Source organism: Silurus meridionalis, chromosome 8, assembly GCF_014805685.1.
Source record: "Silurus meridionalis isolate SWU-2019-XX chromosome 8, ASM1480568v1, whole genome shotgun sequence".
Lineage (NCBI taxonomy): Eukaryota > Metazoa > Chordata > Actinopteri > Siluriformes > Siluridae > Silurus > Silurus meridionalis.
The window spans coordinates 558004-576888 of NC_060891.1; the positions used below are offsets into that span (position 1 = coordinate 558004).

The following is an 18885-nucleotide window of genomic DNA, read 5'->3' on the forward strand; positions in this document are numbered from 1 at the left end:
GTGTATTGTGTTACTGACATAGCATATTTAAAGGATCTGTGGTATGTGTCAGAGAGAGAGTGTGAGTGTGTGTGTGTGAGAGAGAGTGTGTCAGTCAGTCAGTCAGAGCAGGAGATGCGAACCAATTCTTCTCAGCGGTGAACAGAAAACGGCCGTTCTCAGGGTGTGTGTGGGCAAAAGCGCAAGGTCAGCTCAGGCCTCTATAACCGTGCCGATTCATCACGACTCACGATGTTCTCATGATATTGCGTTAAAAAAAATCTTCAGTCTCGTTCGGTCTGGAAAAACCACACAATGGCCGTCCAAATGCTCCCTGGATGGATGGAGTCTGTGGTGGTGGTGATGATGATGTCTTCACAAGAAGATGGGAAAGATTTGAGCATTTATCATTAGTCTGCATCTGTTCGAACGAAATGGAGAATGTAAAGTGATTATATCGTCGCGTCGGTGTGCACCTACACAAGAAAAAAAAGAGTCACTGGAATTTCATTTTGTCGGCTGCCAAAGATCTCGGAGACGCCTCGGCTCGGTGCTCGACTCACTTCCTGCCGCTCCGGGGCATCGAACGAGGCACATTGGGGTTCCGCAGCTGTGCTGTGGCGTTGTTGTTGTTGATATTATTCCGGGTTAACACCAGTAGATCTCTCGTATATAAATGCACCTGTTTTCACTGTGAAGAGCGAATGTACTTTAACCCGAGGTCTTTCTATCAGACCTGCTATAAGCTGCTATGAGACATGTAAGGAACATTCCACTGGGGAGTCAAAATACGGGCAAATGTCTGCATGAAATACAAATACCTTTTTCTCTTTTCTTTTCTTTTGTTTTATTTCTTATATTTTTGGATCTGAGAGTCAGGCGACTGGTGTTTAACACTGACAGTAACAGTGCCTCTGCTTTGCTGTGGAATGGAGTTTAGTTTTCTTCCTAGAGCAGTTCATGGATCTTTTTTATTTCGAGTAACAAGTGTTCAGGTGGCTAGTGACCTCACCCTGGCCGTCCAGACAGACAGGCACGCAAACAATTACAGGAGGCCCTCTGTGAAGGCTCTCGGCCGGTTTTAGCATTTCGACCACATCAGCACAAACTATGCAAGTGGAAATGCGTATGACCCGTGCGACGCAGACGATCCAGTGGCTCTTCACCATTTTACTTTCTGTCACTTGAACAGAAACGTCACTCGCAATTACACTTGGCCTTATTCTTCTTCTTCTTCTTCTTATCATTATGATTACTATTATTGTTTTAAGATATCAATTCTTCGGAAGCCGACTCCGTTCCGTGGGTTTAGACGTGGTCTCTGTGAGACTGGCCAGCAGGCCCCAGTTATTAATACGTGGTACGAATGTTGTGCATTTGTTTAAAATCAGGATAGTCTGCAATAACGCAGTGGCCATCAATGGGGCGCGTGCAGTGCCAACACCGCACTGCGCTGCTTAAAAAAAAAATAAACGTCACGGCGAGGTAACACCGTAGCGCGGATAGGTGTCGGGCCTGTGCAGTTTCAGGCTTTATATCGCAATATTTAGCTCTCCGGCCTACAATTTACATTTTATCTTAAAACACGAAAGCAGAAGCTAATTTTAAGCTAATCTTAACCTTGTTAACCTTTAGGACGGAGCTGAAGTAAAATTTGCACATCGAGTCACAAATGTCTTTTTGTTCCATCTCTAGGATTTGTTTTTGTTTCTTCATGCAAAACAAACAAAACGCTTAGTGTAACATACTAACGTTTATGGCACAATACAATAATTTATAGCATTTTTTTTAGCCAACGCTGCCTCTGTTGCAGTAGAGCCCAGATGTTGGCTAGTGGCTAGCTAGCTGCTGTTACATATAGTATTTTTCTTGCCATTGAACACAAGAGTTGGTGCCGTTAGAGAATGTGTAGAAAGCAGAAGACATGTTTTCCAGCGAACGAAAAACTACTAGCTAAATGAACGAGCTAACTCCCGTCATATTGTGTAAATACGGTCCGGTTAAAACTGAATGTAAAAGTGTGTGATTGGTTAATAAATAAGCTCTGCTTTTCAGTGCAGGATATTTTAAAACTCTCATTTTGAATATTGCGATATAACGCTAAACGGCACGTGTGTTCACGATCTGTACCTCAAAGCCACATCTAATATAAATCTGTGTGTCCGGGTTCTGTTTATGAACATGGAGAACGTTTATATGCGTTTTTGTTTTTGCAAAAAAAAAGAAATAATGAAGAAAAACTGGTTTTACCATCTTAAAGAAGTGTAATATTTGGGCAGGTGTGTTGTGTCTGCTCTTTTGTCTCCAGTGAGCACATAGCATTGGATTTTATATGTACATCTTCAAACAGGAAATCCTCTGGTACACGGGTGAACATGCCAGGCAGGGAGAGATTTTAATTATTTACAAAAAGAGATATGAGATCTGTTTCACCGTATAACGAAGGGAAAAAACTAAATGTAACTGACGTGTTGGATTAAACCAGCATGATTGTTGATTTAAATCAATGTGGAATGAATGCAATTTCTTTTAATCAGTGAATAAAAGTGATGATAAAACATGTGTAGTTGTGATTTGATATGAACAAAAACATGTTTGATTCATGAGGGGAAAAAAAGCGCCTTCTGCAGCAGAACTTTCACAAACACCAGTTTTATAAGGCTTTTTTTTTTTTTTCTCTCTAATTGAAAATCTTAATTAGAAACTAGTCTCCACCTGTTTTACTAAATTATGGACGTAGTCCCGCCCCATGGCAATTAATGAACCAACCGCAGAGCTGTAAAACAGCGATTAATGTTAATTTTGGGTTCTGGATTGCTTTAGAAGTACCAAGATTGTAGTTCCTGTAAGAATTTACTAACACATTTAGACATTGTTCATATAAGGACAAGTTTTATTATTGTTCTCGTTCGCATTTCTGTGATGAAGCATTCGTTCTATAAATATGCAAACAACAGGGACGGCTCTCTACATCACATTTCTCAAAATTCACTACATTCTGTGTATGTACACGTTTACAATACTGTAATGATACAAGTGCAGTATTTACACATGTTCCGCTAATTATTTAACAGTAAAAATTATTAAATATGACAAATATGAAGACCTGCATCTACTCCATATCTACACCGTCAGCACACCGGAGAAAGCATGTGGCCGTGTACCAGAAACTAAATCTGGTTCAATTATTCTCAGTGGCAATTCTTTTTACAGTAAATAAAATCAATAGGGAAATGTAAAGACACAAAGAAGTCACATGATCAAGTCAGCTCTTGAGTAAAGGAACAGGAAGTGACACAAAGCAGCGTTGTTCACTTTCAAAAATCAATTCTGATCGAATCTCACGTCTCACTCTAGTGAGCAATTCCAGTAATGAGAGATTGAGTTTGAAAATTACCCACAAGTCTCTGCATGCTATACACACTCCTCTCCTCTAGTTCAAGTGCACTCGTGTGACCTTCGGTGTGATACACAATCGTTAGGGGAAGTCAGCAAGGGTGCATTAAACAGACACAATGGAGACAGGACAGAAGAAGATGAATGAAGGGATGAAGCAGGGGATTAGATGATGTCATGTGCAGATGCTGGTTGCTCAGGTGGCTGCTCACTGCCTGGGGGTGAAGGTCTGGATGAAGGTTCGGGTGAAATGTGATCAGCTGGCGGTCTCATTCGTGGAAATGCCATGTGAGGAGGCAGAGGAATTCTGGGGAAAACTCCAGGAGGAAGAGGAGGTCCTCGGAGCACTGGGAAAAAAACAACAAAAAAAAACACCACCATTATATCATGAAGCACCGGATCAGGTGCCGTCAGTGTGTAAGTGAGTGTATATTAAACTCACTGCCCAGGGAAGGATGAGCAGGGAAGAAGTCGGGACGGTAACCTCGACGGGGAAAATTAGGGTCTCGTGGGTCCATTGGAGGAAAAGGAGGAGGAGGAAGAGGCCCTGCACTTATATGAACACCAGGCATCGGGCGTCCACTCTGTAATACACACACCAACTTCAAAATTTACAAAATGAACAAATCTATTAGACAACTTTAAAACTGATAAAATTAGACATCATAAAAAAAAAACTGGTGTGTGTTTTTGGACAGAAGCACACATACGTCACGGATCCCGTTTTCTCTAAACCCAGCAACCCCGAATGATGAATCTGTAGAGAAACCATATAAGAAGCTGTAAAAACATTAAGCTGCACAGATATTTCCCTGCAGTCCCATGAGAAGCATTCTGATGGCAGAGATCAGGAGGCGTGTGTTACTCTGTACAGTATAATGAGTGGAAGCCAAGACACAGATTTTACCTGATTTCTCGTTGTAGTATGATTCAGGAGGAAGCGGCGCTCTCAAAAACGGGGCTGAAAGAGGTCTTCTGTACACGAGTCCTGGATCTGGACCTGTTATGGACACACACATTTCTGATTAAATGTCGGGATGGCTGGAAAAAAAAAAATCTTTGGGTCAAAACTATTGTGTTTGATGAGGAAATCGGAAAGGTGATCATGTGATGTCTGTTTAGTGTAAATACAGGGCTCATGCTCTACTCCTTCCTCAATGCACAAGATAAACTCACAAAAACAGCTCAACAGAAACTGATCTGATGGGTGTACCTGGTGGTCCGACACTCCTGCGCGCTCTTTCATTTTCTCTCTCCCATGTGGGGGAGCCACTTTCAGAGTAAGAAACACTCCTGTCACCTTCTGCACCACCAGGAGGCGCTGAGGGAAGAGGAGAGAGAATACGTAAAGTAAAGCGTTTTAAACAAACATTTGTCTTTTTACAATCCTGAATTATTTTATATCATGATAATGTGATACAAAACAAAATACAACTAAGAGTCACCTCTGCCGCCAGGCATCATGGGAAACTGAGGGGAGACCCTAGGAGGACCGTCCACCAGTGTTGGGGGGGAAAGGAAGGGCCGATTTTCAGGGGGAGGGTGACCAAGTGGAGACGGACCAAATGGAGATCTCTCACCTGAAGAATTAACACACACACACACACACACACACACACAACCACAATCATCTCGTGTCGGGTATTAAATCTTTTTTAATCTTTGTGGGAAAAAATCATGTCTGACCCCTGAAAAGTGGTGCAGGACCCTGTGGGTTTTTCTCCATCAGCTCCAGTTTAAACTGCCAGTCTGTTAATCTGCACACGGAGGAGAAAACGAATACAAAATACATTTACACACTGTGATGCTGCACACTGTTCATTACATATTATCACAGATTCTGTGGTTCACGTCACCTCTGACGCAGCACAGAGTTTTCTCTCTTCACGTCAGCGAGATCCCGATCCGCAGCTCGGGCAGCCAGCTTCAACAAGGAAACATTAGAATGGGGATTATTGCTAAAGTACATAAATTGCTGTATGTGGAGAATCGCTACGGAATGATAATAAAATGCAGAAGAAACAGGTGAGACATGATTCAGAGCAGAAAAACTCACCCAGTTATCATGAGCCTTTTTCTCATGTGCTGCAATCTGAAAAAAACAGAAAAAATATATGCTGGTTCAGAATCCAGGGTTTTATTATACTGTGATGTCCTTTTCTGTATGATCTGCTCCATGCTGCTGCTCTGTACAGCTGTGGACTGTGTTTGTGTACTCATGCTCAATTTCTAGGCAAATATATCGGTAATAATTACACTGCAAGACGAAACAGTGGGAGTGGCTAATAGGTGTACCTGGTTTCTATAGGCCTGATTGGTCTTCTCCAGCTCATCTTCCAGATCTTTGGCTCTTTGTCTGAGTGAAATAAAATAATTGTCATCTTTAAATGCAATTATCAGCGGGTTTTACTTACAGAATGAGAATCACTACGTAATCCGAGTCGTTACAGAAAGAATTTCTACAGATTGATTCTCACCTGTAGGAGTTCAGTTCATCTGTAGCCATGCTGATCTTTTTTCCAGCTTTGTTGAGCTGCTCCTCTTTCTGCGAGCGCTCTTTCTCCTCCACCGTTAACATCCTGGGGTATAAAAAAAAATTTTAATGGATTTAAGAGCCTTTTTTAATGATCCTTATATCAATAATTGCTCTATAAGTAAACAGCTGTTACATGGAAATTAAATAATCCGGATTACTGACAGTTCAGGAATCATGCATATTGTTTAGTTTTTTCAAGTAAAATCAGATGAATGTCATTTCAAGACTTCAGTAAGGATTTGCTTTGGAAAATCCTCATGATGCCAAAACAGGGATTATACAATCAACCAGTAATCAAATGTATGGGCTCAAGTGCAATTATAAACACAATGAATTAAAAGTAGGACGTGTAGAGCGTTCCTACGGAGTGCTGACCTGTGCAGTTTGAGTTCCTTCTCCTGATACATCTCAGACATGATCTGCAGTTTGTGTTGGAGTTTCTCAATCTCAGTGACATACATGGAACATTCTGACCCTAGAGACTCTTTCTCCTGCTGCAGCTGAGTAAGACCCTCTGCAAAAAGCCACAATGACAAAGAGATTTTACAGAGGAGTAAAACAGGGTGAAGTGGGATGAAGGAGAGAAATGTGGGGTGGAAAAGTAAAGCTGAGGGAAGTGAAAGAAGCTGGAATACAGAGATACGGAGCATTACTCCAAAAACTGGACCCGACAGGTGTGGAGTGGAAACAGTGAATCGAAGTGAAGTTGTATGGAGTAAAACTGGGGTGTGGACTAAATTGAAAAATACTGAAAAAAGTCTAAAAGAGTAAAGCAGAGTGTATTAAGGTGCGGCATATTAAAATGGAGTAAAGGGGAGTATAATACAGCGGAGTAGTAAAACATGGAGTGGATTCTGGAGGAGTCGAGTGAAGCATAGTGTAGTCAGTAAATAGTAAACAACTAAAACCTTGAAGATCTTCCTTAGCTTTGATTTCATCTGTGAGTTTAGCGAACACTCTGTCCTTGTCCTCCTCCATTGCCTTTAAATCTGCACTTATCTGTAAAGGAGATAAGAACATGTGATCACATTGTTTATTTCATGTCATCTTCACTTTGGATTGCTCATGTTATCCGTACAACTAGAACTGGCAGACACACACACACACACACACACACACACACACACACACACACACACACACACACACACACACAGGAAATAACATGACACAAAAACTTAAAGGCAAACAGAATCGTACCTTTGCTGCATTGATCAGTTTCTGCACTTTCTGTTTCTGCCTCAAATCTGCGAGAACAAAACGATCAAATCAGAATTCAGATCAGTTTATTACAAACATTTCTATTTTATCAAAACAAAATTATTCAGAGAGAATTTAATGTTTAGACCTGAAGAGCTTTTGCTCTCTGATCCAGTTGTGTCATTGATGGAGCTTTCTTCTTCTGAATCCCAATCTCTCATCTTCAACAGGAATTCTGTTAGAGACTGAGAGAGAGAGAGAGAGAGAGAGAGAGAGAGAGAGAGAGAGAGACAGACGGAGAGGCAGAGACACAGACAGAGAAAGATAGACAGAGAGACACAGAGAGACACACACACAGAGACAGAAAGAGAGAGAGAGACAAACAGAGAGAAAGAGAAAGAGACAGACAGACAGACAAAGAGAGAGAGAGACACAGACAGAGAAAGATAGACAGAGAGACACAGAGACACACACACAGAGACAGAAAGAGAGAGAGAGACAAACAGAGAGAAAGAGAAAGAGACAGACAGACAGACAAAGAGAGAGAGAGAGAAAGAGAGACACAGACAGACAAAGAGAGAGAGAGAGAAAGGGAGAAAGAAAGAGACAGACAGACAAAGAGAGAGGGAGAAAGAGAGACAGACAGACAGACAGACAAAGAAAGAGAGAGACAGAGAGAGAGAGAGAGACACTCTTCACTATTTGCATTTAGCAGGTAAACATACATCTAAATGTAAAAAGCATGAGAGAGAAAGAGAGAGGAATAAATTGATGTACTTTTATGCGCTCATCTTTATTCACACAGTTCTCCATCATTCTGTTGTGTGACGTCTCACTCATCCTCTTTTCTTCCTCCAACTCACTTAGTCGCTCCTTCCATCCCACTGCCTCCTGCTCCAGCTGAGGAAAAAACAATACTCATATAAGCATGTGAATACACACTAAGGCTTGCGCGCACACACACACACACACACACACACACACACACACGCACACACACACACACGCACGCACACGCACACACGCACACACACACACGCACACACCTGTGTTTTGCTCTCCAGTAGCATGCTGTTCTCCTCTTTAGCCTCCTGGAGTTTCTTCTGCAGTCTCTCTGTGTTCATCTCATGAATTTTCAGAGTCGTTTTATCCTGGAACACAAACGTTATACATGATCAGTTCACCACTCCCACTTTTCCAGCGAAGCTGCATCCGATACTATAGAAATGCACTTTTGTGCTGAGTGATGGTGAAACCTGAAGTCTGACTCCGTGTTACTGACATTAAAGATAGCTGTGTACCTGTTCGAGCTGTGATTTGCGCTCTGTGGTCTCCTCCTCTAGTTTCTTTAACATCTCTTCCAGGTTTGTGAGCTGTAACGTACACAAAGGAGAGTCTGTTTCCTCCAGATCACAGGAATTCAATAGTAAAAAGAGGTCACAGGTGATAAATGTATATAATACCTGCTCTTCTTGCTGTTTCCTGAGCTCGTCTTGAGTGTCAAGTTCCTTCTGCATTCTCTCCATATCACTCTTCATCTGAGCATTCGCCTCCTCCAGCTTCTTCGACATGACCTTTAAAAACAAACACACACAATTTTACTTTTACAGATGAATAACACAAACACCTGGAGGCTTTAACGGCCTGGTTTCAGGTCCTTGTCTACACCACGTTGAGGAATCTGAGGTGAACCAGTGCTTGGTGCAGGTTTACTGATACGTTGCTGCTTTGTAAATGTTTGTGCAGCTTTGTGTTGGACTGTAAACAGGATTACGTTTTACCCGTTGTGTCGTCTCTCCCTGAGAGTAAACAATGTCCTATACACACATTCTTTTCCATAGTGTGGAGGTGAGGAGGAGTTCAAGCTGTCACTCATGATTGCAGAGCAAAACTGACTGAACATTGCATGCAGGAAAATATTTACTGGTTGTAATGGAATAACGTAAAATGGAGTAGCTGTGGATGATCATCCTGTAACATCACCTCCAAATCTTCTCTCTCTGAATCCTGGGCTGCAAGTCCACCATTCTGCAGTGCCGTGTCCAGCTTCTTGAACTGTCAGGAGAACCACACACACACACACACACACACACACACACACACACACACACACACACACACACACACACACACACACACACACACAGAGGTCAAAATGAGCTAACAGAGCAGCTACAATTCTGTTTAATGTAGCTGAGATAAAGAAAAAAAGAAAAGAAAATGAATATTAGAAAAGTTCAGTGGCTTATTTGATGCATTTGCATTTTGGCTCCTGATCCTATTTGATGATGAGATGTTTTTCTTCCTTCTAGAGAAACTTTAAATCCTAGAAATAACAGTTGGTAAAAATCAGGCCTCTAAAGCCGGGATATTTCTCTTCCCCCACCTTGCGTTCACATTCACCGAGCGTCTCCAGAACCTTACACTTCTCCTCCAGCAGCTCTGCCACTTTCTGTCCCATCCTCCTCTCTTTACCTGGAGACGAAATGAGAGAATGCAAGAGAAGCCAATCAGTCGCAATCGATTCACTGTTAATATTCTAATAGTGTGAGACTGGAGCACAGGACTTACTGCAGTATAATCTGCTCTTAACCTGCAGACAGAGAAAGAGAAAAGAAAAGGATTATTGTAACTGATCGTAATCATGATTCTACAACTTCTGAATCTCCAAAACAGAAAACGTTCTTCAGAAACTACATTTAAATTTGCGGCTTTTAGCAGACGCCCGTGTCCATAGTGATGTACAAAAGTGCTTTGAGTCTCTATCAGTGAGCACATTTACACCAGTACACTGGGAACTAAATGGTTTACAAGGTGTCACTGATCACTTACTGCCTGGATGAACCTGCAGGTGAACAGCAGGAAAGTGAATAAACCTATGGTGGTGGTGAAGATCACCGCTTCCCACGGCAACCCATAAAGATCAGGCCCGGGCCGGATATCATCAGGAAGTGACATCACAACCTGCAACCAGACAGCAGATCAGTCTCTTAGTGAAAAGAGGAAGGTGCTGGAGGAACGGTTTGTTCCTGTACATAAAAAAAAAGCTCAATAGTGCAAAATCGCACGCAAAAAAGTGCTTCATTTGTGTCTCGCTCATCGAACTGAAATCCACACAGATCCTGAAAAGAAATCTGTCGTCTTGAAAATGTGGAAAGCAGCACCAATGGTCTCTTTAAGTCCTGATTCTTGCATTTATCTCAAGAGCACATTCACTCGTTCAGAGAGAATAGAGTTATATTTCAACAATTTGAGAAACACAATTCCAGATTTATCGTGTAAACATACTTTTAGCACATGACTATATATTTGCAATATTGCAACAAAGGCTGAATTATGTTACTGGAAATAATATAAAAAAGAAACCATCTATTAACATTTGTGTCTACATGAATAAACAAACAACAACTGATATATAATGAAGCAGACGATAAAGAATAAACTCCTGGTGTGGGTGGAAAGGCCATGTTAGAATGCTGCCTAAATAAACAGGTCATTATTTCAGGGGTGACACCTGCTGCTGAGGTGTGGACGTCCCTGGACCAGGGTTTCTTTTTTGCCTTTCATGTTTGTGGAGTAGCACAGGAGAGCATGAGATGTTCAGAAGATCAGAAAATCTCGAGATATGCAGAAATGTGTGCACATTTTCACTCATCACATGAGAGGGGAGAAAAGTGAATGAAAATGAAACCTCTTTAATATGAGTGGGATTTATGCAGTTTACTCCAACTGTAAATTCTTTGAAATACTTTTTATTTTTATTCTAATGAAGGTTGTGTTTAATAACAACTCAATAAATTGGCATAGAAAAAATTAAATATAAGTGATGAGCGGTTATAATCGCCTGTAACCACATTATTACTGCTCACATTATCAATACAATTAATCTATACTATAAAAATGCATTGTATTAAAGCAAGAAAGTTAAAATCCATGATCATAACAATAATAAATAAATAAGACGTGAATGCAGAGTTGGCACTTACATCCCTGATCTTCTCCATCGCCAGAGTGTAATAAATGCTCGCGCTTCCTTTGGTATCATTCACCTCCATAACATGGGAGTCATTATTAAATCCCTCTGCCATGATTATATACTATTAAACGCTTATATAAAAAGAGGATACTTTTATTTCGTTGTTTGTTTACCCCTACTTATTCCATCTGTTATCGCTCCATAGCGGCATGCGCATGCGCAGTGCGCGAGAGGAAGAGCACTGCACTGCAGCCGCTCGAAGGGGGGAATCGTTCATTCTTACTCTTTAACATGAAATCTTAACAGAATCAAAGCGCATTTTTATAAATTATAAATGTTTTTAACAGTACTACGTTATGTAAACTCCTTTTGAGCATTGACCCCCTTTTTCTTGTATTACCTTGAACATTAACGAGAGCGGACACCCCTCTGAAATGCCGCATGGTTTATTCCACACGTCACCAATAATAAAACGCCACAGTAGCTACGTGCTAAGGCGTTCTACGCATGCGCAGAAGATTTGCACACAGTAGTCACAGTAGAAGTGTAAAGTTTTTTAAAAGTGAATAGAAAAATAATATCGCCCTCTGTTCAAACCTAATATTTTATTCTGGTGTTATTCTATTGAGATAGATATTTAAATCATTAAAAGTTTCGCCGATTACGTCATTAACACACCTGTGCCTTTCACTTGTACTCCAGACCTGTTTCAAATCAGTCCATTAAACATACACAGCCTTCAGTTTCCCTTTCACCAGTTTCTCATTCTCACCTTCTGATCTCCTTCAGAATCCATCTAAATGTTCTTCACCTGATGATTTATATCCACTTTAACATCAACATTCCCTCAGTCTCAGAACCTCTGATCTGATCTGCATTTGGTGACATGTCAAGTGTACAGAAGGAAAAAAAACTCCAGACTGGAATGAAGTCTTAAAGGAGCAGACGGTTGATCTGATTTCTGTTCCTACCTCATTCACAGCGTGTTTCACGTGTGCACTCTTCTTCATCATGTACGTGAACGCTTCGCTCGTCAATTCAGCAATGAGAACCCAGTATGAACCCAGCAGAACTTCTGTCAAAAAGAAAATAAATTCACATAGTGGATAAAATATACCATACTACGACTGCGATTTAGTGCCACGTAAAAAAACATCTAAGATTATAAGAATAAAGTCTATAAAGAAATAGTGCTAGGACTTTATTCTCGTAATTGGACTTGGAGTCTTAATTGTCATTGTAGTGATACATCGAAATTTGTTTGTTAGCTCTCAGAGACCAGCAGCAATAAGAAAAGTAAGAATAAAAAGAAAATGTAAGAATAAACAAAAGAATAAAAAATTATAAGAATTGCACTAAATACAATAACATGACTATGTACAGTGAAATATATGGATGATCCGCTTTGGCGACCCCTAGTGGGAGCAGCGGAAAGAACAGTAGTACAGCAATTTTCACATTGCTACGACTTTATTCTCGGAATCTCGGATATATCTTTTTTTACATGCCTTTAAAACGCCACAGTACAATACACATCAGTTACTCCATCAAAAAGACAATTAGATCCTGTATACCGTGTGTGTGGTGAGAATTCTTATTAAGAAAACTGTATTTTCATTTTGGGATTTGTGTGTTTGTTTGGCCTTTTTGCTATCAGTGTGTTTTTAGTGTCCTGCATTAGGGTCATACTAACATGTTCCTCTGAATATAACTATCACATCTTGGTTGCATTTGATTTGTATTACACACACACACGTGTAATCTTCATGTCTGAAAATGTAGTGAGAGCTTTATTTCTGACTGATTCAAAGTTCTGACACTGGAGACTCCTTCTATAAATGTTCACCATTCTTCAAAAAAATCTTCACACGTGTTACTAGGGCTAATATTAATATAACCCTGCGTTACTGTTTTTTAACCAGCATCTCTCGACCAATCACGATGCAGAACTCAGTAGCAAAGGTGATGTAATAAATGGAATATTTACCATTTTGGGATTCTTCAGGTGCGAGGATCTCCTCTGTGACAATATCAGTGTCCGGTGGAGAAGCAGTTTTCTGGTGAGACTCAAATGTGTCTCCGTTATCTATTATTCTAATCTGGTCTGTGATGACATCTTCTCCATTAAAGAGCGATTTACTGCTTGAACTCTCAGAGTCGTTTATACCAAAGCTGGTGTTCATGTTGATGTCCATGTCTTCTCCAATGTCTTGCTCATCGATCTGTGTGCTCTTGGTTGTACCCACACATGCTTCGCTGACACACTTGGTCTGTCTTGAATCTGTTTGAAGAGACACATGAAAGTGTGAAAGTTTTTTACAGCTCATTTTGAAATATCCAGTAGCAGCAGTGAGCCATCAGATGATTGGATCATGAGAGTGTTCCTCTGCTCATATGAGGTTCTTTATTGGTTCTACAAGGCAGTACAAGGTTTATTCAGCTTGACCTGGTATTACTGTACTTCAAACAGTGAGAAGAAATCAATATCTCTGTGTTTAGATCTGTGTGAAAGAAATGGTTCCTCAAGGGTTCCTCAAGGGAAATTATCTCACACTGATGCACAAGGAGAAAAATAATTCAATAACTCTGAATATATTTATAAATGTAGTACACATAAATACATATCATTAGTACCTGGGCTTTTATCTACTCTGCCATCTGCTACCACGGGCAGTAGCTTCTTTCTCAGCATGGATAAGACAGTGTGTGTGGTTTGAAGCGACGGCTTGATTTCTTGATTTCTGGCTTCCAGAAGATGTTCCAGAGTTTGTTGAAAGCCATGAAGCTCAGCGAGCTCTTCTGTATTAATATCTTCTGGGTGTGCAATGATGAAGTTCAGCCGTGATAACGTTTCTGCACTAAAAAACTTCAGGAGAGCCGATATGTCCTTCTCACTGAGTTGAGCCTGCAGGTTAGAATACGCATGTTTCTGTGTCTGAGGAGACGTCGCTGCTTTGCTGGGTTTAACGTCTGATGTTTTATCTCCAACGTAACCATTTTGATCTCCATCAGACATACTGGAAATTTCAGTCTCTGCTAATGGAGTTGACAGACTTTTATCTAGTGCACTTTTTGGTGTGACTTCAGCCTGCTTTTCTGCAGCACTTTCATGTTCCTTAAGCTCTGAGGACTCCAGATCCAGATCGATCTCCAGCTTCTGTTTGGTTTCAGAGATGCTGTGAGTGCTTTCTAAACCATGAGCAGGGTGTAAACTCAGCTGATCTTTCTGACTATGGTCTACACTTTCTTTTTCTCTGACAGTCTCCATTCCAGTAAAATTAAAACTTTCTTTTGTTCCATCAGATGCTACTTGAGTAACATCACCTCCACTTGAGTTCTCCGATTGAGAAATGCATACTCCTTCATTTTCTCCATCAGTCTCAATCTGGGAGATGCCTTCACCTTCACTTTCTCTAGGCGTAATTTGAGGAACATCTACACCCGCATTTCCTCCACCAGTCTCAATTTGAGGAAGGTCTTCACCTTCATGTTCTTCATCAGGCCCAATTTGGGAAATGTTTTCACCTTCATTTTCTTTATCAGGCTCAATTTGAGAATCATCGTTTTGTCCTCCAGAAAACTCCACTTGAGTAACCGCAACACTTTTGATGTCTCCACCAGACTCCATCTGAGCAACATCGACATCTTCTGGTTCTCCAACATACTTCACTTGAGTAACTCCACCCTCCTTTTCTCCACCAGACTCCACCTGAGTTCCTCCATGCTGCTCAGTTTCAATAATGTTTCCACCCTCCTTTCCTTCATCATACTCCATTAGAGTAACGTTTACACTTTCGATTTCTTCATCATATTCCACCTGAACAACATCTGCACCATGTTCCTCATGTTCAGACTCTGAATGGATAGTTTGCACTGCCTTGCCACTCCCTACCTTCAAACCTGCCCCTTCTGGCTCAGGTAACACATCAACTTCTTCACTTTTATCCTGAGCTTCATCAAATTCGTCTTCCATCTCTAGACTCTCTACAACAGTTCTGACATGAAGATTTGAATCTGACCTGGTCTCCTTCTCAGACTGTGCATCTTTTTCACCATGACCATCTGTAAATTGATCTTTGTCAGAAAAGTGTTTTGTTTGTTCACCAACTTCATGGGCTTTTGTTCTATTTTGTTCTGCTAACTCGGTCCAGACTGGTTCCAGACCAGTTCCTCTGTTAATATTGAGCTCAGATAACACGTTCTCACTTTGGCCTGAGTCTGTCTCTGCATGGACATCCTTTAAACTTGTGGAGATGTTTTGACCATCACCACCGAGGTCCTGCTTATTACCATCTAATGAACTTTCTACAGCATTGATTTGGTCCTCAGCTATATTCACTTCCTGCACAGCTTCTTCTTCTGCTTCCTCTTCTTCTTTTTCTTCTTCTTCTTCTTCTTGGGATGATATCTCGCTTAACACATCCATCAATCTAACACTAATCTCATCATCATTATCACTCTGTTGCTCCTTACCTGTGTCTGGAGTCTTTTCTCCACCACTTTCTTCTTTATCTCCAGCATCGTTGGATTTAAAGGGTGATTTTAGGTTATTGATCATCATTGACAGGTGACCGACAGAAAATATGGACTGTGACTGTGAGTTCTTTTTAACAGTCAGTTCTGAATCCTCAGTTTCTACATCACCATCATCATCATCACCATCATCATCATCATCATCATCATCACTCTTTAATGTCCTGCAGTCACTTTGATCAGTGGACTGCTTCAGACTTGGATCTGTGACACTCAGTTTGGGTTCATCATCACGTGTTGCTCCTTCAGAAGGCGATCTCAGGTCATTTGTAGATAATATGGACGATGACAATGTGTCTTTGTTCTTAACATCTTCCATGGCATCAGGAACATCAGAAGTGTCTCCGTACATGTTGCTGATTCTGCTGTAGACACTGTCGTACCATCCTGCATCATTATTCCCAGCAGTGTGATCAGCGTTTTCTAGTTCTTTGTCTCGGCTTGACTTTACCTCCTCGCTTTCCAATGTTACTTGAGGATCTTCACTCTTATTATGAACGTCCATTCCATCAAGAACACCAGTTTCATCAGGAGCATCAGTTCCATCAGGAGTGTGTGTGTAAAATCCTGTAATTCTGTTATAAACGCTTCCATACCATCGTTCCCCGAGCTGAACGTTCTCCTCCGTCTGATCCTCGCTGCTTACTTCCTGTTTCTCCTCTTGGTTTCTCCTCTTTTCACTTCTCGAGTCCTGAAATGGAAACGATTCAGATACTGATTCGGAATTTTTTTCATCCTTGGAAATCTCGATGTCTTTCGCTTGATCGCTTGAACTCTCCATTCCTTCATCTTTACTAGTTTCTCTTTGATCCTCAGGATCTCTGTAGAAGTTTGTGATTCTGGTATAGACGCTGTTGTACCATCCTGCATGCTTCTTCTCACCAGTTTTCTTGTTCTCGGTGATCGTCCCAGACAAGGTTACTGTTTTAAGACTCGTTGCTTCCTGCTCTTCCTTTAGATTTTGCATATTTTCATCCTGACTTTGTTTCGTGGTTTTAGAAGGTGGCATGTCACCTCTTCCTTCTCCTCCTTCAAAACCTAAAACGTTTTTTATTCCATTTCCCAGTAAGTAACTGGACTCCTCACTGGCCGAATCCTCGGTATTCTCAGTTTGATCCTGTATATCACTTTTCCCAAATCCCAAAGTGTTGCTCAGTCCATCTCCAATCCAGTCTAGAACTTTAGCTTGTTTCTCCTCCTTCTTCTCCTCATCCAACTGGTTGACATCCAAAGCCAGTTTTCTGATCTTAAAGTTCTCCCGCTCTTCATTTCCATTTCCTGCTTCTTCAGGATCGGTAGCAAACCATCCGCCAACAGCAGATCCGATCCAAGAAGATCTGCGTTGTTCAGGTTTCTCCTTGTCTTTATTATCGTTATCAACAGGCTTCGTTTCGACATTCTCATTAGTTTCAGGTGCTTTGGGAACTCGATCATCAAAATCACTGTTACCTAATTCTTCTTCAGACTCGCCACTTTGATCTCCAAACTCGTAATCTTCAAATTCCTCACTGGAGATTATTGTGCCGAAAGCATCCATACAGAAGAAGTCTGTTTTCTGAAAAGGAAATATTTACACGTGAGGTGTGACACTGCAGCGGCCAACAGAACCGATTTGTGTTTTCTCTTTTTCTCTCTTTGGTTCTCACCTGAGTTCTTAATCGAATCTCCTTCTTCTCATCAACATAAACTTCATCTATTTTCACTGCATCTTTGGGAAAATATCCGAAATGCTTCTCTGTCTGCAACACAAACCAAATCATCAACATTTAGACTGAAACCGTGAAATATCCTGAGCATGATCTCTGAACCTAACGCTAATCTGGAACAAATCAATTCCACCGATGCTAAAACAAAAGCATCAAGTCTAAATGTTAATTATGTACAAGTGCAACATGTTTAGATTTTATTATAGAAAAACACAAATCTAAAATAAACCATATGAGTTTACACGAACATTAAAAACTAACAAACAAGCAAACAAACATTGTGACAATCTGCTATAAACCCCTTCATTTGATATGAAACTCTAAACTCTAAACTCTAAACTCTAAACTCTAAACCTTATCAGTGTGTATGATGTTTTTTCTTTTGGTCAAAGAAGAAAAAAAAAAAAGAGTGACTGATTCTCACACTTCCAGCCCACAGGTCGCTCCTCTTTCCTGTGAGTTTGTGATAAACGTCGATCATGTCGCCTTTTTTAAAGCTGAGAAACCTGCAGTCCTGAGCGTGATGATCTCTCACCACCTCAACACGGCACAACAGACCTTTAACACACACACACACACACACACACACACACACACACTCTATTATAATACAGTGATTACCATACATCAGAGTATAGTCATAGCAGCGTCTCACACTCTGATATTCCATTATTTATTACATATTATCATAAACATCTAACGTTCAGTGTCTGTGTGAATTAATAATAATATAATAATAATAATAATAATAATAATAATAATAATAATAATAATAATGCCACTCACGTGCGCATGCGTCGTCTCCACACGTTTTATAATCAGACATTAATCCTGAACTCTGCAGAGCCGCACTGAGGATCAACAGCAGTAAAATAAAGACGTGATCAAGAGCCATGATACTGAAAGTTTCACACGAGCGTCAGATCAACAGCTCCATCTGCAAACCTTCATCTCCACTAGAACCATACAAAATAGAAAAGTGGAGTAAAAGCAGGAGAAGGAGAAGGAGAAGGAGAAGGAGCAGTGATTGAGGACGAAGCCGAGTCTGAGAACAGATCAGAGGTTACTGAGAGTCAATTATTAACACGGGTTCAGCATGTTACTGCAGGAAGTGACAACACACACAGGACAAACAACATGACCCCCAACTCTCTGTCTCACCTCTCTCTCACCTCTCTCTCACTCTGTCTCACCTCTCTTACCTCTCTCTCTCTCTCTCTCTCTCACTCACACTCTGTCTCATCTCTCGCCTCTCTCTCTCTCTCTCTCTCACCTCTCACCTCTCTCTCTCTCTCACTCTGTCTCACCTCTCTCTCTCTCTCTCTCACCTCTCTCTCTCTCACACTGTCTCACCTCTCTACCTCTCTCTCTCTCTCTCTCTCTCTCTCTCTCTCTCTCTCTCTCTCTCTCTCTCTCTCTCTCACCTCTCACCTCTCTCTCACTCTGTCTCACCTCTCTCACGCTGTCTCACCTCTCTTCTCTCTCTCTCTCTCTCTCTCTCTCTCACACTGTCTCACCTCTCACCTCTCTCTCACCTCTCTCTCACTCTGTCTCACCTC

The 18885-nt window shown here is 41.0% G+C and overlaps 1 protein-coding gene across 2 annotated transcripts; it reads right to left on the bottom strand.

Moving 5' to 3' along the window:
• Positions 1–2849: 2849 nt before the first annotated feature.
• Positions 2850–18383, bottom strand: ctage5 (CTAGE family, member 5). 2 transcript variants are annotated; one of them, XM_046856422.1, is made up of 29 exons: positions 18113–18383; positions 17751–17884; positions 17267–17359; positions 13722–17175; positions 13075–13368; positions 12059–12162; positions 9944–10075; positions 9683–9704; positions 9498–9586; positions 9095–9166; positions 8575–8685; positions 8413–8484; positions 8158–8262; positions 7889–8011; positions 7260–7356; positions 7112–7158; positions 6820–6910; positions 6287–6425; positions 5853–5954; positions 5671–5731; positions 5432–5467; positions 5232–5299; positions 5062–5132; positions 4821–4955; positions 4589–4696; positions 4283–4375; positions 4086–4132; positions 3818–3959; positions 2850–3722 (listed from the first exon to the last, which is right to left on the bottom strand). In XM_046856422.1, exons 1-29 carry the CDS (start codon positions 18219–18221, stop codon positions 3541–3543), a joined length of 6333 nt encoding a protein of 2110 aa, XP_046712378.1. In that variant the 5' UTR covers positions 18222–18383; the 3' UTR covers positions 2850–3540. The 2 variants fall into 2 exon arrangements, with proteins under 2 accessions (XP_046712378.1, XP_046712379.1); XM_046856423.1 differs by having other exon boundaries at positions 15561–17175; positions 18113–18380.
• Positions 18384–18885: the final 502 nt, after the last annotated feature.